The following is an 18,452-nucleotide window of genomic DNA, read 5'->3' as shown; positions in this document are numbered from 1 at the left end:
TTATCCACCCTAGGTATAAGTTGTGCAATTAAAACTGCTTCTTTCCATTAGTTGGAAAAGTATCCTATCTCCATCACTACTTTACAAAGATTAAGTTAGATTAATATAAGATTAATATAGGAAACTCCTTCTGCCCTAGATTTTCTGAACCGTGCAAATGGGAGTTAACCTTACTACACATTCTTCGCTCCCGTAATTATTCCTGCCTCAACCTATGGTAACATACTGTCCCCAAACCCGCCACCCAACAGTTTCCACTCTGTCTGTCCTTTGATCTCCTTCCCATTCTCATCTCCCAACCTGTTTATTTGACACCCTCTGCCAACACATCCACCTGTTTTTCCCAATCCCTCTCCTTTTCTGCTCTTCTGCTCCTTCTTTCCCCACCTCCCCGCCCCACAACCTCCTGACACTGCGCCTGTTGTCATTCTAGGCCCTGCACATTCCACCAGACAGTGTTTTGTCTCACTCCCCACCCACACGCTACTATCCCTTCCCATCCTCCCCCTCCAGATTACTGCTTACATCCCACATAATAGTTGCATTCCAGCCTGAGATGCTGGAGTTTGTGGTCATGTGTGCATGATGTGTGCTTACTTGTGTGTGAATGGTGTGTGTGTCTCTCTTTTAGTGACGAAGGCTGTGGCCAAAATATTTAGTGTCTTTTAATTGTGCCTGCCTGCAAATTAACATATTTCCTATATTCTTTCAATTAATATAGCTTTTTATGAAATTCTACACTGCATAATGAATTTTATAATTATCTGGTGTAATGACAAGGCTCCAGAAATTGTAAAATATAACTCCTGCATGGAGAATAGACAGAAGACAACTTCATCTGGCTGCCAGTGTGCCACTATTGTCTGGGTAATGTCTCCTGGGCTAGTCTAAAGTCAGCAGTTTAAGCAGCACCTCCCACCTGTCCCTGAAATCTTGTTGATGGTTTCCCAAATATGATATATTTTACTCAGTATTCAAAAGGCTATGCAGTTCTCTGAAGTCAGTCAGTGTTTGAATTTCCAAGTGCAACACAGTTGCCGCACACTATGGAGCATTATCGTACCTTAACCTAAAGGAACAAATGCACCAATTAGCTGACTGAATACAGGGTAGTCCTCTTCACTACACCATCGAGAAGGCTGCCTCTAATATTTCCCTGAGAAGTGTAAAATGGAACCACTAGTGGATCATAGTAACATGATCAATTCTTAGACAATAGGTTTGTGTCTCAGCACAGTCAGTTTGCTGTCCATTTATCCAGTTCACTTTGCTGATAACCCATTTATCCATTTATTTTTTCATGTGGTATTCTATCTGTATCCAAATACCAACAGGCCACTGACATATGTACCAATCATCATTTCCCACTTGGTGTCTGTCATGAGAGAAGAGAATCATTAATAAGAGAGAATCTGCAGCAGTGTTGAACTCTCTGCCCTGCCCAATATTCAGAGCATAGAGGTCCTCTGATAACGTGGGGTTCTCTGTAGCATCAGCCCAGAGGCAAGTTGTAGAACATCTACGTAACATGTTCCATGTATTATAACATATGCAAGGAGAAATGCTCAGGAGAACTATACAGTTAGCTTGGTGTCAGCATCACTGCTAGTAACTGGTTACCCTAGGGTGTCCAGTTTCATTTTTATTAAGAAAATGGGACTTTCTTAAAGTTTTGAAAAAACCTAGGATAATTAAGGAGAAAAATGGGGACAAATGTATTGACAAAATTTAATGAACATACAAGTTCACCTTTGCATCATACACTCAGATGATCCCAAATGATGTTTTACAATTATTCTGCTGCATTGTCACCATACTTCTCACTTTTATGTACTTTATCAAGATGTCGATTTTTGTTTGAACACTCAAGTGATGTTTCTTCATCTTAACATGATTCACAATGCCAAATCTTCCATCACACATGCAGTAGTGATGTTTGATTTGCACAACATACTTTCTGCAGTTTCTGTCCTGACAGTAAGAAAACTCAACTCACTTTTTATACTGCTGTTAAAATTAGGCTTTCATTTTGGCAGGATGAAACAGTGAACATGAATCGGTACTACCAACAGTGCAAAACATTAACATAAATAAACAAATATTATAGAGCAAGTTGTACAAGTGCCATTTCCTAGCATATTTACTTGCACAATGCACAGTAAATTGGAAATCAAACATCTGGATGGACCGATGGCCTCAGCAGTTTGGTCCCATAAGACCTTACCACAAATTTCCAAAAATTTCAAACATCTGCTAGTGCAAGTACTTTATCCACGTGGAATAAACAAAAAGTGAGATATCTGAGCATCCCCAAAAAACCTTTCAGGACAGTAGGATATTTTGGGGGAAAAAACAAACTGTCCTGGGAAAAATGGGATGAATGGACACTCTAGGTTACCCTGTATATCATATGTACAGTAACAGTCAAGTGCTTTGATATTGGCTGCAAGGGAAAGAGTTTTACTGTGGTATATGTCATTAATAAAGACAGCAACTAACCAATTATCTTTCTCCTTATTGCATTTTTGTGAAGGCTATAAATCCTTGGCATATAGGGGTCATAAATCTGGAATGTATCTCTTCAGAATATAAACACAAGGACTTCCCTTTGCTAGACGTTTCACTTCCTTCAAATGTGACATACACCCTTTTATATTCCACTGCAGAATATGACCTACCTTAATAGTAAAGTTTCTCTCTTTCTACCCATGCTCTTAATGTTAAACAAGATTCAAATGAAATGCCAGCCACACTATCCGAGCCTACAACCTCAAATTTCTTAAGAAAACATATTGTTTCACATAATCAAAGCAACTGCACAATTCACAAAAAAGTATCACTTGCTATTACACTAAAATTTACACTTCTAATTCTTGTACCATTTGTGGACTGCATTTGTAAATGGATTATTCAGTCAAGAAATCCTTCAAAATTTCAACTTGTGATTCATTAAGTATATTATCACAATCATGATGAGACATCACCTTGAAATTTTGAAAAACAAAAACAGTAAAAACATAAGTTGTTAATATCTCCAGTCACATTTCTTATAACACTATTTAATTCAGGTATATCTTTCCTCTCTGGAAATATGTCCAAAGCTGGTGATGTATAAAATATTTCATTCAAGTAATTACTTTTTTTAAAATATCAGCTAGATCATGCAACTTTGTATTTCTGAGATAATATAAATTACATTCTTCGAGAATGTGTAGCAGGTGACACTGCCTCCATTCAACAATTCATAAGAGCCATACTACATTTCAGGCCTACCAATAATAACAGTCATTGTCATAATGTTGGCAGAGGATTACATCAGATTAAAACTGGGATATCCCGTGGACTACAATGTACATCACAGTCCTAATAAATGATACCATATTCTTTCAACAACAAAAAAGGGAAAGGGGGGGGGGATGTGACTCATGTAGAATGCTAAGTAACTCATATCTTTTATAAAACATGCAATTACTGTTCAAACTATATCAGAGTTTGCAACATGACTTCTGCAGCTTCTGAAATAAGCTTATCACACGAAGAATTATCACCACCTATAGCATTGAACAGAACCCAATATGTTGCCCTCGGCAGTGAGTGTTCATTATCAGAGACAAGTGTATCATCAAAAGTGCCCCAGGAGAGTGTGATAGGACCACTGTTTTTCTTTATATCCACAAATGATAGGGTGGGCAGCAATCTGTAGTTGCTTGCTGATGGTGCTATGGTGTATGGGAAGGTGTCATTATTGGGTGACTGCAGGAGGATACAAGATGACTTACACAAAATTTCTCATTGGTGTGATGAATGGCAGCAGTTCTAAATGCAGAAAAATGCAAGGTAATAGAGATGAGTAGGAAAAACAAACCCACAATGTTCAAGTATACCAGTAGTAGTGTGCTACTTGAAACAATCACATCGATTAAATATCTAAGTGTAATGTTGCAAACCAATATGAAATGGAATGAGTAGGTAAGGATTGCAGTAGGGAAGCGAAATGGATGACTTTTGATTTATTGGAAGATTTTTAGGAAAGTGTGGTTCATCTGTAAAGGTGCTCACATACACAACACTAGTATGATCCATTGTTGAGTACTGTTTGAGTGTTTGGGATCCGCACCAGATCGGATTAAAGGTAGACACTGAAGCAATTCAGAGGCAGGCTGCTAGTTACCAGTAGGTACAAACAACATGCAAGTATTAGAGAGATGGTTCAGGAACTCAAATGGGAATCACTGGAGGCAAAGCTATGTTCTTTTTGAGGACCACTTTCAAGAAAATTTAGAGAACTTGCATTTGAGGCTGACTGTAGAATGATTCTACTATCACCAACATATATGCCATGTAAGGACCATGAAGATAAGGTTAGAGAGATTAGTCCTCATATGGAGGCATACAGACAGTTGTTTTTCTCTCACTTTATTTGTGAGTGGAACAGCAGAGAAAACGACTAATAGTGATAAGGGGTACTCTCCACCATGCACCATGCGCTGACTTTCAGAGTATGTATGTAGATGGAAATGTAGATATAGCTTCAGCAAAGAAAAAGAGTCCACAAGTTTCTTCAGGTATGTCATATACAGATAAGGCCACTCACGCGTGATTACACGCCAAAGCACAAACAAATTATGAGGATGTTGATTACTGTGTGTCACCTTCTGCTGTTTCAAATAGTGCCACAGATTTTTGATGGTAATAAGATTGGGAGATTAAGCAGACATTCAAGGTAAAACAGGGTGCTTGAGTGTACACAGCATACTCTTCAGGAAGATGTAGATGAGACAGCAACAACTGGTCAATGAGAAAGTTAGAATAAATATATTAGTCATGTTCATGGTGATCTTTAATTATTGGGCCCTAGTCATGAAACAAAAAACACCGCAGAAGTATTACAGGTTAACTACACCCCCACACACTGTAGGTTAAACACTTCAGTCAATGCTCGGAGTACTAGACACCTCGCACTGTTTGAAAAAAGGAAGAACTGTGATTCATTGGACAACACACTACATGCCTCCAGTCTGATACTGAGCAGTTTCTGAGTTGTTCAGCAAACTGAAGTCCTGTAGCTTTATGTACAGATGTGAGCTATGGCCTTTTGCAAGGCAACCAACTTCCTTTATCTATCACATGCACCCTTTGTGACATTTATTCAGAAAATAGTTGAAATGGTTCTGCACTGACAGCAGCAATTCCTGACAGGTTTGAAACCAACTATCAGTGGCAAGATTTAACAGTCCTCTTTGCTCCCTGCCAGTTAGGATCTACTTATGATCACAGTTCTTATGCCACGTTGCATGACTGTTAGTGGTACACATTACTTGCAGGTGTTGGACAGTTCTCACTAATATATCACCAAATTGGGCAACTTCACTCATGCATGGTCATGGGCATGTCCAAATATGAGAACTCCTTTTTGCCATTCTGTCACATCCCCATGGGAATCCATCTCACAGCACTACTTTCATACAACCAACTGGTAATAACACACCGCTTCACTGCCATGACTTATGTGAAAGGCAGAGGGTTACATGACCGTCTGGTACCAGTAGTACACCATCTACAGCATTCCAAACCAACCAGTGTGATCTTTTAAGGGGGTGCCTAATATTTTGTCCAGTGGGTTTGGTTGTACAAGTACTGGAATTTGAGGCAAACATCTGTGCTTACCTCTCCATTTTTTAGCAGATGTGGATGTGTCACATGAGTTGGCTGACCAATCACACCACATGTTTTCTCTTTCATATCAGATCCTTTTTCAACTGCATATCTTGAATAGGAGCCATAAAAAATTCTTTGTGTCTCATTTCCTGCAACAGAATTAGAATTCAAAATAAATCTTCCCATAAAAAATTGGCATGACAATTAGCAGTTAAAAATTAACAGTCATACACTCAGTATTCTATAACCTTCAGTTAGGTGTGTTCTCAAAAAAGATGTATTTACACTGTTCAGAGAAGTTATTACATCTTTCGGTACACAACAGAAGTGAAACATTTTTCAGATCTTATTCAACAGCACTATCAAAAACCAGGCTAACTAATTCACTGGATTTAAGTTATTACACAGGTTTTGAGGAGATGCTTCTGACCTAATCATATATTCATCACACCTAGGCAAAGAGGTTTGAGGGATAAAGAGAGCATGAAGCCATGGCAGCAGCCTCACTCTTATAGATGCAGCAATATCCATGCATTCATTCAGGAATCTAATAGAAAAAAATACACAAATTATAAAATTCAAGAGAATATTCCCTTCAATAAATGAAGTATCCCGCTGACATATTATCCATAACACTAGGTTTAGGGCTTTGAAACTGAAGGTATACTTCAATTACACCTAGAACAGTGAGCTAATAGTGTTGTTGTAAATTGAAAAGGTGTGACATCAAACTAACAAATGAGATCTAAGAGAAATAGCTTAGGCTTGCAGCTGGAATAAAACACAGGGTATCCCTGGAAAAATGGTCACTATTCACGGATATGACAGGAACAACCACCTGAAGCAAAATGTCTAGTAAACATGGGCTCTAAAATGTGTACCTTAAGAGCTGCGAGCTAAGGTATGCATTTTAGAGCCCACATTTATGTTAGCATACACCTTTGCCAACACACCAGTCAGTACTAGGAAACATTGTATAACAGACACTGAACTAAGCATGCCTATGTGCCTATGACAAGAGAGGACCAAGACACACCCCCAGGCTGCACACCGATAATGCCCCCTGGGCAGCGTGCATATAGCCACTGCTGCAGACCAAGCGGTGTCAATCTCAATCTCTGTACCTCAGTACATAGCATCGAGACTCAGTTTGCACTGCACCTCAATATGTACTGTGCTCTAGTCTTCCACAGTGATAGTCATCGCCTTGACCCTTAGCTAATTGTGAGTGAACATTAGTCATTTTATATAATTGTGATATGGACACAGACAAGATTCAAGAATTAGTACATATAACTGATCACCGTTAAGCACAGAACTTCAAATTGGACAAAACTGAAGTTAAGTACTCAACTGGTTCCTTTAATAAAGGGTATTTTAACCATGTACGCATTTTGTGTTCTAGTGAGAGGAAACCCGCCACCCACCTATCGTACCACACTCTCCTCAACCAGCCAGGATCCACAAAACATTACAGGAGATCACAGCCATAACAATGTTTACTAGACTATTTTTGCATCGAATAATCATTCCTGTTATATCCCTGAAGTCAACCCCTCCTCTTAGAACACCCTATATACACCAGGAAAATAAGTTATGAGAGAGGTTCAGTCACTACAAAGAAAGTGAAGTTAAGTTATCATGATCGAAAGATTCATTTGAACAGCACATTGAATTAATATACATGACCCTATTGGAGGTGTTGTGACTTGTCTTCTGCCACGATTTGCTGACTTACCCAAATAGTTGTAATTACATTTAAAAGTTTAATGTGGGCTCTGATCCACAAAAGTCATGAACTTATTAATCTGCTTCATCACAGAGTGTATATTACAGCTGCTGCTGGTTTAACCAAGTCCAGATTTCAGTATCCCCATGGAGACAGATGTTCTGGCATGAGTAGGGCAGTGGACTAGTGCAGACAACTGCTACGGAAGGAGGGGGGCCGCGTGTGACGCAATTTTATGAGCAGACCCACTTTGACAGATATGTGTATCTATAGTCAACAGCAAGCCACATGGGGCAGCTATAATTCTCAGTTTTACCACCACGAACCTTACCTTGCGCCTCAAGCCGTGTGCTCATTACTCAGCCACCCGTGCCTGCTGTTGTTGTGTTCATCCCCGTGCAGGTCTCTATGTGGCTTAGAACTTTCTGATTTCCCATACATTGCTTCACATGGTGAAGGAGGCTTTTGTGGTCACATTGGACAATACCATGCAGCAGACCTTGTTGGATTTTCCATTGACACTGCAAAAGGTCGTGACTGACACAGCCGCCTAACCACTTTTCTGGGATTTCGTTTTGGCTGTCTACGTGGGTTTGCCAGAGTTTGTCTATTTGTGTGTGTATCTTGCAGGGCATATGTTTTTTTCTTCACTGTGATCAACTCAATGTTGTCCGGGGGTCTTGTATGCCACAGAGGAGCAAAACTGTTGTGTGTTAGTCCCCCAACACTGTCTCCTCACATACTCCAGTTGTTGCATGTGTTGCACTGGGATACGACTCCTACGAAGGTACTGGTGTGTCACATCTACTGGCCAGCAATCGATCACAATGTCAGACATCTAGTGCATGCTTGAAGGCCCTGTGCCAGTTTTCGCCATGGCCATGTCGGTTCCAGAGCACCCTCAGGACAGAGTGTATGTTGATTTCACTGGCCCATTTTTGTGCAGCACGTAGTTGTTGGTGGCTGGTGCCTTATCAAATTTCCTGTATGCCGCAAATCTGTCCTCCACACCGTTGACTGAAACTGTCAATGATTGCTGGTCAGTTTTTTTGCCTCTGAGGGATAACCCACGACCTTTGTGTCTGATAATGATTGCCAATTTGTGTCTTGGGAGTTTGAAAACTTTTGCATTCACAATGGTATCCAGAATCTGATCACCACCCCATTTCACTCAACTTTTAACTCTTGAGGTGGGCCGGCCGCAGTGGCCGAGCGTTTCTAGGTGCTTCAGTCCGGAACCGCGCGACTGCTATGGTCGCAGGTTCGAATCCTGCCTCGGGCATGGATGTGTATGATGTCCTTAGGTTAGTTATGTTTACATAGTTCTAAGTTCTAGGGGACTGATGACCTAAGATGTTAAGTCCCATAGTTCTCAGAGCCAATTGAACTCTCTTGAGGTGGTGAGCTTCCTATGTACGTTCAGTACTCAAATGGGGAAGTGTGTGTAACAATATGTTTTTGAGTTTTGTGACTACAAACCAAGTGGTTCCTCATATTTTTCCACTGAGGTTGCCTTTTAGGAACAGTCTTAGAGCCTGCAGCAGTGGCAGTTGCCCGGCGTCGTGGTAGGCAACAAAGGTCAGCAGTTGTTTGCGGTGGACGTCAGTCTGGAGCAGCTGACTTGTCATTCCAATCAGTTGTGCCTGCACCCCACTGGCCGTGACTGCAGAGGTCTTCCACTCTGCCGTGCAGCAGGGTTGGTCGTGGCACCAATCAGGGTGCGGGCTCCCAGTTGCCGTGGTGTGCTTCCCCGTGACAGCCCTCTGTACCCTTCACTGCCCTACCTTAGACTTTAGCCTCAGGCCCTAGTGAGGCTCACTTAAATATCTACCAATGTGAAGCCCATGGATTTTGACCCATCCTCCTCCTCCTCCTCCTCCTCCTCCTCCTCCTCCTCCTCTCCACTCTCACCAGTGGATACAGCCTCACCTCTGCACCCCTTCTCCCCCTCTGACAGAGTTGGCAGCAACAGCCTCACCTTAGGTCGTCAGTCCAATGCTCAGGTCTGTGGCATTTTCTCCCCTTCTATGCTAGAGGTCATAGCCCCAGACTGGTTTTTTCAGCAACACGTGGCCTTTTCAGGAGGAAGGGATTTACTATCCCCACTAGTGGACTTCGTGATGGAGGCAGATGATCTGCCACGGCCAGCACAACTGCCATGTGGGTGCATGCGACTACTGTGGGCAAACCCGCATACAGAAGTATTTACCTGTGGACGACAATATGCTGGACAGGGCACTTCTAATGCTGAGCTCAACCACCACAGATCTTGCTTTGCGACTTGGGCATTGTGCCCTCTGCTGTCTCCATGTGCTCAGTCGTCAGCCGCTCGCACCTGGTGTCTATTTTAATCCCCGTGCAAGTGCACGTCTCTGCAGGGTTTTGGATTCCCACAGAAACACTCACACTGTGAGTTTTCATTTCCTCCTGCAGGGTTCTGTTACCAGCTTGTTGTCAAGGCACTGTCGGCCTGGACAGAACCTTGTTGCGACAGTCTTGTTCAGCTGTGTTGCCATGCCTATGCAGATACTAAAGAATAATCACTGCTTGCTGACAGTATTTTCAGTAGTAGTGATTGTTGTTGCTTGGCAAGAGTGGTTGCGACAGTTGTCGTGTCAGTGCTTGATGGGAAGTGGAGTTCAGATGATGAGCATGCCCGCACTGCTCCGACGTTCTTCCGAATTTGATGTCGATATAATTATTTGTGTTCTATTCTGATTGCTTTTCGAGGTCTCACTGTGAAATGATTAGTGTTGTATGACGACACACAGAATATTGCTAAAACTGGGTGTATTTAAAAGCATTTGAAATGAGTATTGGTTTCGGTAATAAATGATACAGTTTGTGATCCGCTAACAGTCACTGTTCTTAAACGGAAACTTCATTATCTGTATTGTCACACTATCAGTAAATGAAATAAATATAATGTTAGCTTCTTGGAGTGAAGAGAGGGAGCAGCATCTTAATATAGCACACCTAGCGGTCGTGTTATAATGTATTAATGTTTTATACAGCTGGCAGGTTGCTCTCCTGGACAGAGTCCTGGACTTAGGTAAGTGTTGATTTATTTCCACATTAATATCATTCTGTGATGTTGCCAGGGTTCCCAGGTAGAGAAATTCACTAACTTATTCTACTTGCTCATTTCTATTGCTACTGCCACCAGTGCCCTACATGTTTCTTAAGCAGCTAGTTTTGTTCTTGCAATCATGTGAACATCATCTGCATAGGTCAGAACCTGCTCTATTTTACTGAATATTGTGCTCATTACGTTCATCAGACCTGATCTTATTAAAAAGCATACACGATAGTGCGTCCCCTTGCCTCATTCCACAATGATCACCAAGGCTGGTGTTAAATTTACTTGTATTTGTACTTTACATACGAGTAGCATACTACTTTTTCTATAGTCACACATACAAGGCGTATTAACTCTTGCAGTATGCCAGGTTCATTCATGGCTTCTAATCAACAAATGTATGACATGTTTTGATATCGTACTTCCTTGTTTGTTTTTTTTGTTTTTTGTTTTTTTTCCCAATATTTGCATCACGGTGAGCATTTAGTTAATAGGTGATCTGCCAGATGTAAAATCTGCCTGATATCTCCTGACTGGTTCTTCTGCAAAAGGTTTTATTCGTGTAAAAATCAGGGAGGACAATATTTTATGTGCAGTGCTCAATAGTGTAATTCCCCTACAGTTTGTTTATTGCAGGATGTCCACTTTCTTACCTTGTTGTTGTTGTCTTCGGTTCAAAGACTGGTTTGATGCAGCTCTCCATGCTACTCTATCTTATGCGAGCCTCTTCATCTCCGAATAACTACCGCAACCATCTTTCTGAATCTGCTTACTGTATTCATCTCTTGTTCTCCCTCTACGATTTCTTCCCCCATACTTCCCTCAAATACTAAATTTGTGATCTCTTCCAGTCTCAGAATGTGTCCTATCAACAGATCCCTTCTTTTGGTCAAGTTGTGCTACAAATCTCTTGACTCCACAACTCTATCCCGTATTTCCTTATTAGTTACAGGATCGACCCACCTAAACTTCAGCATTCTTCTGAAGTGCCACATTTCAAAAGCTTCTATGCTCTTTTTATCTAAATTGTTTCCCGTCCATGTTTAACTTTCTTTGGTATAGCACATACTAGTCCTACTTTCTAATCATCTGGGATGACTTTTGAGTACATATATGAGATCATGGCATACAAGCATCAAACTAGATTATCTCTACCACACTTAAGCACAGCTGGTAGGTTGTCACAGCCAGGTGACTTATTGTCGAGTAGTTTCGTTAGTGCTTGCCAAATCTCATTTTCCTCTTCTTCCACCTGTTGATTTTCGGTTAGTTCCCATGCTTCAGCATTCTCTGGGCATAACAACTGCTTAAAGTAATCTGCTCAACAATGTAACAGTCCCTCCTATAATGCTATTAGTTCATCATTTTTCCCTTTACATTTTGTTATTTTGTTGTTTTTGGTTGAAAGCCCCTTCTAAGGTACTGACCTTTCTATAGAATTATCTGCTTTCATTAGCATTATTAAGTACTTTAATATCCTGCAACTGCCTCCAAAAAGGATTCTCTTCTTTGCTCCAAAAATTTGCTTTTCCACACGCATTTTTTCTCTGTAGTCATCCACTACCATTCTTGTTCTTCTGGCCTACATCCTTCTGTATGATACATTTTTTGCTCTAGCTGCCTCCTTATTCATTTCTTTTAGTCTCTTGCTCCATACCAGTCACTTTCTCTGCAGCAGTCTGTTTCTCAAGCCTGATTTTAATCCACTGCTCATTTATGTTCCAATATCCTGCATAATGTCCGATCGCCACCTGGTGATGACTTTTACACCCAAATAAAAAAGAATCATTTAGGATCCTAGACACACACACACACACACACACACACACACAGTCTGCATGGAAATTATTTTTTATTTGCAGTACTATGATTGTGAATTTTACAATTCACCCTAAATTCCCTCCCATTATTAACCTAAGAAACCATTATGCCTAAGGAGTACCTGTATTGACACTTGAGTTTAAGAATCCTTAGGTGCCTCAAGAGGGTTTTCTAAGACCTTCAGTAATAGAATTTACGTAAAAAAAGTACTTTTTGACCTTACACGGATCTGCTGAATGAGAGACTGGCTATACAGGAAATTTCAGAGAAAGTGATGAACACAGTTGAAGACTGCGGTGCAAGCAGTGTGGACTAAGCCAGTTTAAACCCAACCACCAGCAATTATTTGATTTCGTATTTAGTATTTCTAAAAGGTTCTTTAAATTTCTTATGATTCCAATGTTTTTATCTTATGGAATATGAATTGTCAGATACTAATGATATAAGATGCATTTGGTCTTTGAAATAAATCGAAAGATGGTAGGTGAAAATTTGTGCTGGAATGGGACTCAAACCCGGATTTCCCACTTAACGCAAGAGGTCGCCTTGACCACATTGGCTATGCTTCCCATCTGACCCCAATTTCCATCCTGACATACAAAGGCAATGTCCTTGTTCATTCTCTTGCTGGCAGCTCACCCTGATACCTACAGGGCATGGATACACAAACATAGGCACATGCACATGCACACGCACACACACCTTTGGCATCTGCCGGACATGTCCGACAGAACAGACACCATGAATATGTGTGTGTGTATATTTCATGTCTATGAGTGTGACAGCTCTTACAATTACTTCAGGGTGGATGCACACTACATACAAACTCCTGTCAGAATCAATATGAGCTGCCAGCAGGAGGAGAATGGAATGAGATGATACTTGCTTACAATGGGATGGAAATTTGGGTCAGGTGGGAAGCATGCCATGATAGTTGAGGCAATCCAGGGGACTTGTCCCATTAATCGGGCAATCTGATTTTAGTCCTGATCTGGCACAAAATGTCATCTGTCATCTTAGGATTTACTTCAGAGCGCAACTGCTACTGTCATTGGTGTCTCTGTTCACACAATAAACACCGCTGTTTCAGATAGTGGTATCTGTTCTGTCGGACGTGCCCGGCAGAACAGACTCTCCAAATATGAGTTTGGGTATATCTTCACATCTTATGGAATATTTGATGCTTATATAAACAGCAGCACTCTCGGTCCAGGAATTCTGTTCTCTTCTAGCAGTATAATGGAGTTTGTAAAAAACATGCTTTCAGTGTTAAGTGTAATACTTCATTAATGATCTTGGTTTGAGTACTGGACTTGATTCTCGTTACAATGTGACATTGTTTGGTGGAGACTCTGGTTTGTTCGAAACACCTGTAGCACTGTGGCTACAATTATGCCATGTAAAAGCCCCATGGCCCCAATTACACAATTTAGCACCTGTGACCTATACAGACAGGAACCAGAATACAAGCAGCATATAATTCCCGTAGTCGGTATATTCAGGAGACTATCTACTGGACTCCAGACCAGCAGTACGTGAGCTGCACATCATGCATCCATCAGTGTTCTCCGGAGATTCTAGTCAGGACCCAATGAAGTGGCTGAAAGGATTTGAAAGAGTCGCCAAATACACGGTCCAGTCACATTATTGTGACCACCCCCTATGTTTGATGTAATTGTGCAATAACTTCTCACAGATGGCAGGTGGCAGAACTAGCAATGGAGGGTGTATAAAGTGTGTCGGGAGGACACAGACAACAGTGCAGTCTTTGTCACAATGCGCATGTGGAGGGACTTATTTGACCTCCAAAAGGGCACAATCATTGACTTTCGGACCACGTGTGGAAACATTTCCGAAATGATTACGTTTGTTTAAACTCTGTTTGGAATCCGGCTCTCTCCCTTGTCAAAAAACAGAAGGACAGAGTCAATGCTGCCTCACCTGCAAATTCACAGTCTCACTATCGATAGCTCTGACTTTGGTCATCTTTGGTGGCACTAGTGTTCAGAGTGTGTGTGTGTGTGTGTGTGTGTGTGTGTGTGTGTGTGTGTGTGTGTGTGTGTGTGTGTGTGTGTGTGTGTGTGTTTTATCTTTCCTGCTTCTGTCTGAGAACCGAGGTATTAAATTTGCGTGTCCGTTGCAGTTTGCCTTGAAAATTCTCCCGCTGAAAGTGTTACCTGGATGAATTCCCGGAAGTTATTTGAAAGTTGTATACGCCAGGAGAAACTCAGGTCTCACATTGTTCACATGCTGCTGTATTTAAGTATACTGTGCACAACAAAATGGCGATATCCAGAACTGGCTCTGAGGCAACTGATGTGCACCACGGGTCATAGATAACAGGGGTGAACGATGATTATGGAGATGTCTACAAGCGAACAGATGTGCTACTGTTGAGCAACTGAGCACAATGGTATCTCCTCAATGATCGTTCAGTGAATGTTGCTGTGTACAGACCTCTGCATCAGGTGTCTGGTTCGTGCACCCGTGCTGACTGCTGTTCATCAGTGACTAAGCCTGGAATTTGCATACAGCACTGAGTGGTGACAGGTGGCCTTTTCAGATGAATCTTGTTTTATGCTCCATCAAACAGATAGCCATTGGCGTATATGGCGTGAAATGTCTGAAAGTAAACAAGGAGGGAGCGTTACAGTCTGGGGACTGTTTTTATGGGATTCCTTGTCTGATCTCGTCATTCTGGAAGGCACAATGGCTCAACACAAGTATGCATCTGATGTCGGGGACCATGTGCAACCCTACACGCAGTTTGTTTTTCCACGGCAGGATGGTATCTTTCAGCAGGACAATGCAACATATTATAGTGCACAATGTATATCCGTGGCTCGAAGAGCCCCGGATGAGTTTACTGTACTCCCCTGCCCACCTGACTCCCATGATTTAAACCTAGTCGAGAATGTGTGGGACCACCTCGATCGGGCTGTTCGCAACATGAATCCTCAATCGGGAAACCCAGCACAGCTAGCCATGGTATTGGAGTCGGCAAGGCCCTGCATCCCTGCCACTACCTTCCAGAAACTAACTGAAGTACTTCCTGCACGTCTCTGAGCGGTTCGCACTGCAAAAGGTAGTTATTCAGTCTTTGGACAGGAGGTCACATTAATGTGACTGGACAGTGTACAACAGGCAGGATGGCATATTGTGTTTGGCAAATGTGTAGTTTTACTAAAGGCCTGGCCACACAGAATGCACTCTTCGACCTTGAACCGCTGCGGGCAGCCCACGTCGTTGAAATGTAAGCTGCTGCATCGGGTCGGTCAGGCAGTGGGCGGTCTTGCCACAGCGGCAAGCGCCAGTCTATCTCAAAAAACACATTCGCCGACACAGTCGGCGTTGGGTCTGCCTGCAGCCGCATTTTTTGCTGTATGCTCACACCGACGGCTGAGCCAGCAACGGTGACAGGCAGATCTGTCAAATCTGTGAGCATGCAGTGCAATCAGTGGCAATCATACAAACAGAAAACTTAACGGACAGGTGAGGAAGTACAGCTTCTTGTACAGTACAGGCGATTCAGGTTATAAAAAAAGTTTGAAGAAGGCCACATTATGGAGGGATATAGCTGCTAAACTGGTCCAAAATGGTAAATATTTTTGCAAAAAATTTAATTTTCACACATACAATAAGTTACATAAAATGAAGTAGAGTGCAGTGTTATATACTGGAAATCAGTTAGGGTATATTATATCTTGAGGCATCTGAAAGATAGTACAGGAAGTATGTAAGCAATCATGTGATCAAAAAGGAAAGCAACACGAGAAAATGAACTTCATATATGACAATTAAGTGTCGCATTCAACAAAAATTAATTTTCTTGCCTCGCATGGTATCTGATGTCAAAACGAATTATTTTCATGTGTGTTTCTAACACAACTGAAGATGTTATTCCATACACTTGTTTTGTAATACAATTCAAAGCAATACCTCCTACCTTACAAGAAATTGTATCCTTAACATTTGCAATCAGTAAAAACTTTTCATACTCGTTAAAACTGAACAAAGCCCCAGGAGCCGATGGAATCCCTATCGAATTTTATATTGCAGTTGAGTTAGCACTCACTGCTGTTAATATAATCTGTTACAGTTCCCTCTAACAAAAACTGTGCCCAGTAATTGGAAGGAAGTGTCACATTCATCTACAAGAAGGGTAGCAGAAGTGATCCACAAAACTACCGTCCTACAACGAAGAGCCAAAGAAACTGGTACACCTGCACAATATCGTGTAAGGCCCCGAGAGCACACAGAAGTGCCTCAACACGACATGCCATGGACTCTACTAATGTCTGAAGTAGTGCTAGAGGGAACTGACACCATGAATCCTGCCGGGCTGTCCATAAATCCACAGGAGTACGAGGGGGTAGAGATCTCTTCTGAACTGCACGTTGCAAGGCATCCCAGACATGATCAATAATGTTCAGGTCTGGGGAGTCTGGTGGTCAGGGGAAGTGTTTAAACTCAGAAGAGTGTTCTTGGAGCCACTCTGCAGCAGTTTTGGACATGTGGGGTGTCGCATTGTCCAAGTCTGTTGGACTGCACCATGGACATGTATGGATGCAGGTGATCAGACAGGATGCTTACGTACATGTCATCTGTCACAGCCGAATCCAGACGTATCAGGGATCCCATATCACTCCAACTGCACACAGCCCAAACCACTACAGAGCCACCACCAGCTTGAACAGTCCCCTGCTGACGTGCAGGTTCCATGGATTCAAGAGGTTGTCTCCATACCCCTACACGTCCATCCACTCGATACAATTTGAAACGAGATCGTCTGATCATGCAACATGTTTCCAATCATCAACAGTTCATTTTCGGTGTAGACGGACCCAAGTGAGGTGTAAAGCTTTGTGTCACGCAGTCATCAAGGGTACACGAGTAGGCCTTCGCTCCGAAAGCCCATATCGATGATGTTTCATTGAATGGTTCTCACACTGACACTTGTTGATGCTCCAGCATTGAAATCTGTAGCAATTTGTGGAAGGGTTGCACTACCATCATGTTAAACGATTCTCTTCAGTCATCAATGGTCCCGTTCTTGCAGGATATTTTTCCGGTCGCAGCGATGTCGGAGATTTGATGTTTTACCGGTTTCCTGATACTCACAGTATACTTGTGAAATGGGTCGTACGGGGAAATCCCCACTTCATCAATGTCTCAGGGATGCTGTGTCCAATCACTCGTGCGCCAACTATAACACCATGATCAAACTCATTTAAATCTTGATAGCCTGCCATTGTAGCAGTATTAACCGATGTAACAACTGCACCAGACACTTGTTGTCTTACATAGGCGCTGCCAACCACAGTGCCGTATTCTGCCTGTTTACATGTCTCTGTATTTGAATACACACACCTGTATCAGTTTCTTTGGCACTTCAGTGTATATCCTTCATGTAAATGTGTTGTATCTTGGAACAATTCTGAGCTCAGACATAAAAAGGATTCTCGAAGAGAATGACCTCCTTCATTCCGATCAGTATGGATTTCTAAAACACTGATCATGTGAAATCTTACTCACACTTTTGTCACATGACATGCTAAAATCTATAAATAAAGTCAAGTCAGCTAGATGCAGTATTTCTCGATTTCCAAAAAGCGTTTGATTCAGCACCACACCTATGCTTATCAACAAAAGTATGACCTGCTGGAGTGTGTCAATGAGATGTTGAAAGAACTGAACTGGCAGATAGCTGAAGATACTCGTAAATTAGCCCAAGAAAGCGTACTTATAAAGTTTCAATAACCGGCTTTAAATGATGACTTTAGGAATATACTACAATCCCTAAGTATCACTCCCATATGGATCGTGTGGACAAGATTAGACTAATTACAGTACGCACAGAAGAATTTAAACAGTCTTTTTTCCTGCACTCCATACGTGAATATAAAAGGAAAAAGCCCTTATAACTGGTACAATTGGACATACCCATTGACATGCACTTCACAGCGGTTTGCAGAGTATAGATATAGATTTAGAATTATGTCGGGATACACAAAAAAAAGAAATTAGATCTTGGATACAATATCGCCGAAGTGTCGCTTTGTTCTCTTTCCGTTAAAGGTATTCATTTACTCAAATGTAATACTGTAGTAGTCTACGAATGCAACAATTACTGAAAATACAACATAGCTAGCTCTGCCGTTAACT

At 41.7% G+C, this 18,452-nt stretch overlaps 1 protein-coding gene across 1 annotated transcript in view; it reads right to left on the bottom strand.

The window, feature by feature from the left end:
• The window catches only part of LOC126298631 (xaa-Pro aminopeptidase 3-like), a 183,141-nt gene that overhangs the window by 104,290 nt on the left and 60,399 nt on the right, over positions 1-18,452 (bottom strand). Inside the window, exon 2 of the mRNA XM_049990039.1 lies at positions 5,668-5,807. Within this exon, the coding sequence (XP_049845996.1) occupies positions 5,668-5,807 (140 nt within the window). The remainder of the gene's footprint in view (positions 1-5,667; positions 5,808-18,452) is intronic.

This window comes from Schistocerca gregaria, chromosome X (genome assembly GCF_023897955.1).
Source record: "Schistocerca gregaria isolate iqSchGreg1 chromosome X, iqSchGreg1.2, whole genome shotgun sequence".
Lineage (NCBI taxonomy): Eukaryota > Metazoa > Arthropoda > Insecta > Orthoptera > Acrididae > Schistocerca > Schistocerca gregaria.
Note: the sequence above shows the minus strand (reverse complement) of the source record. Positions and strands in the feature narration are given on the sequence as shown.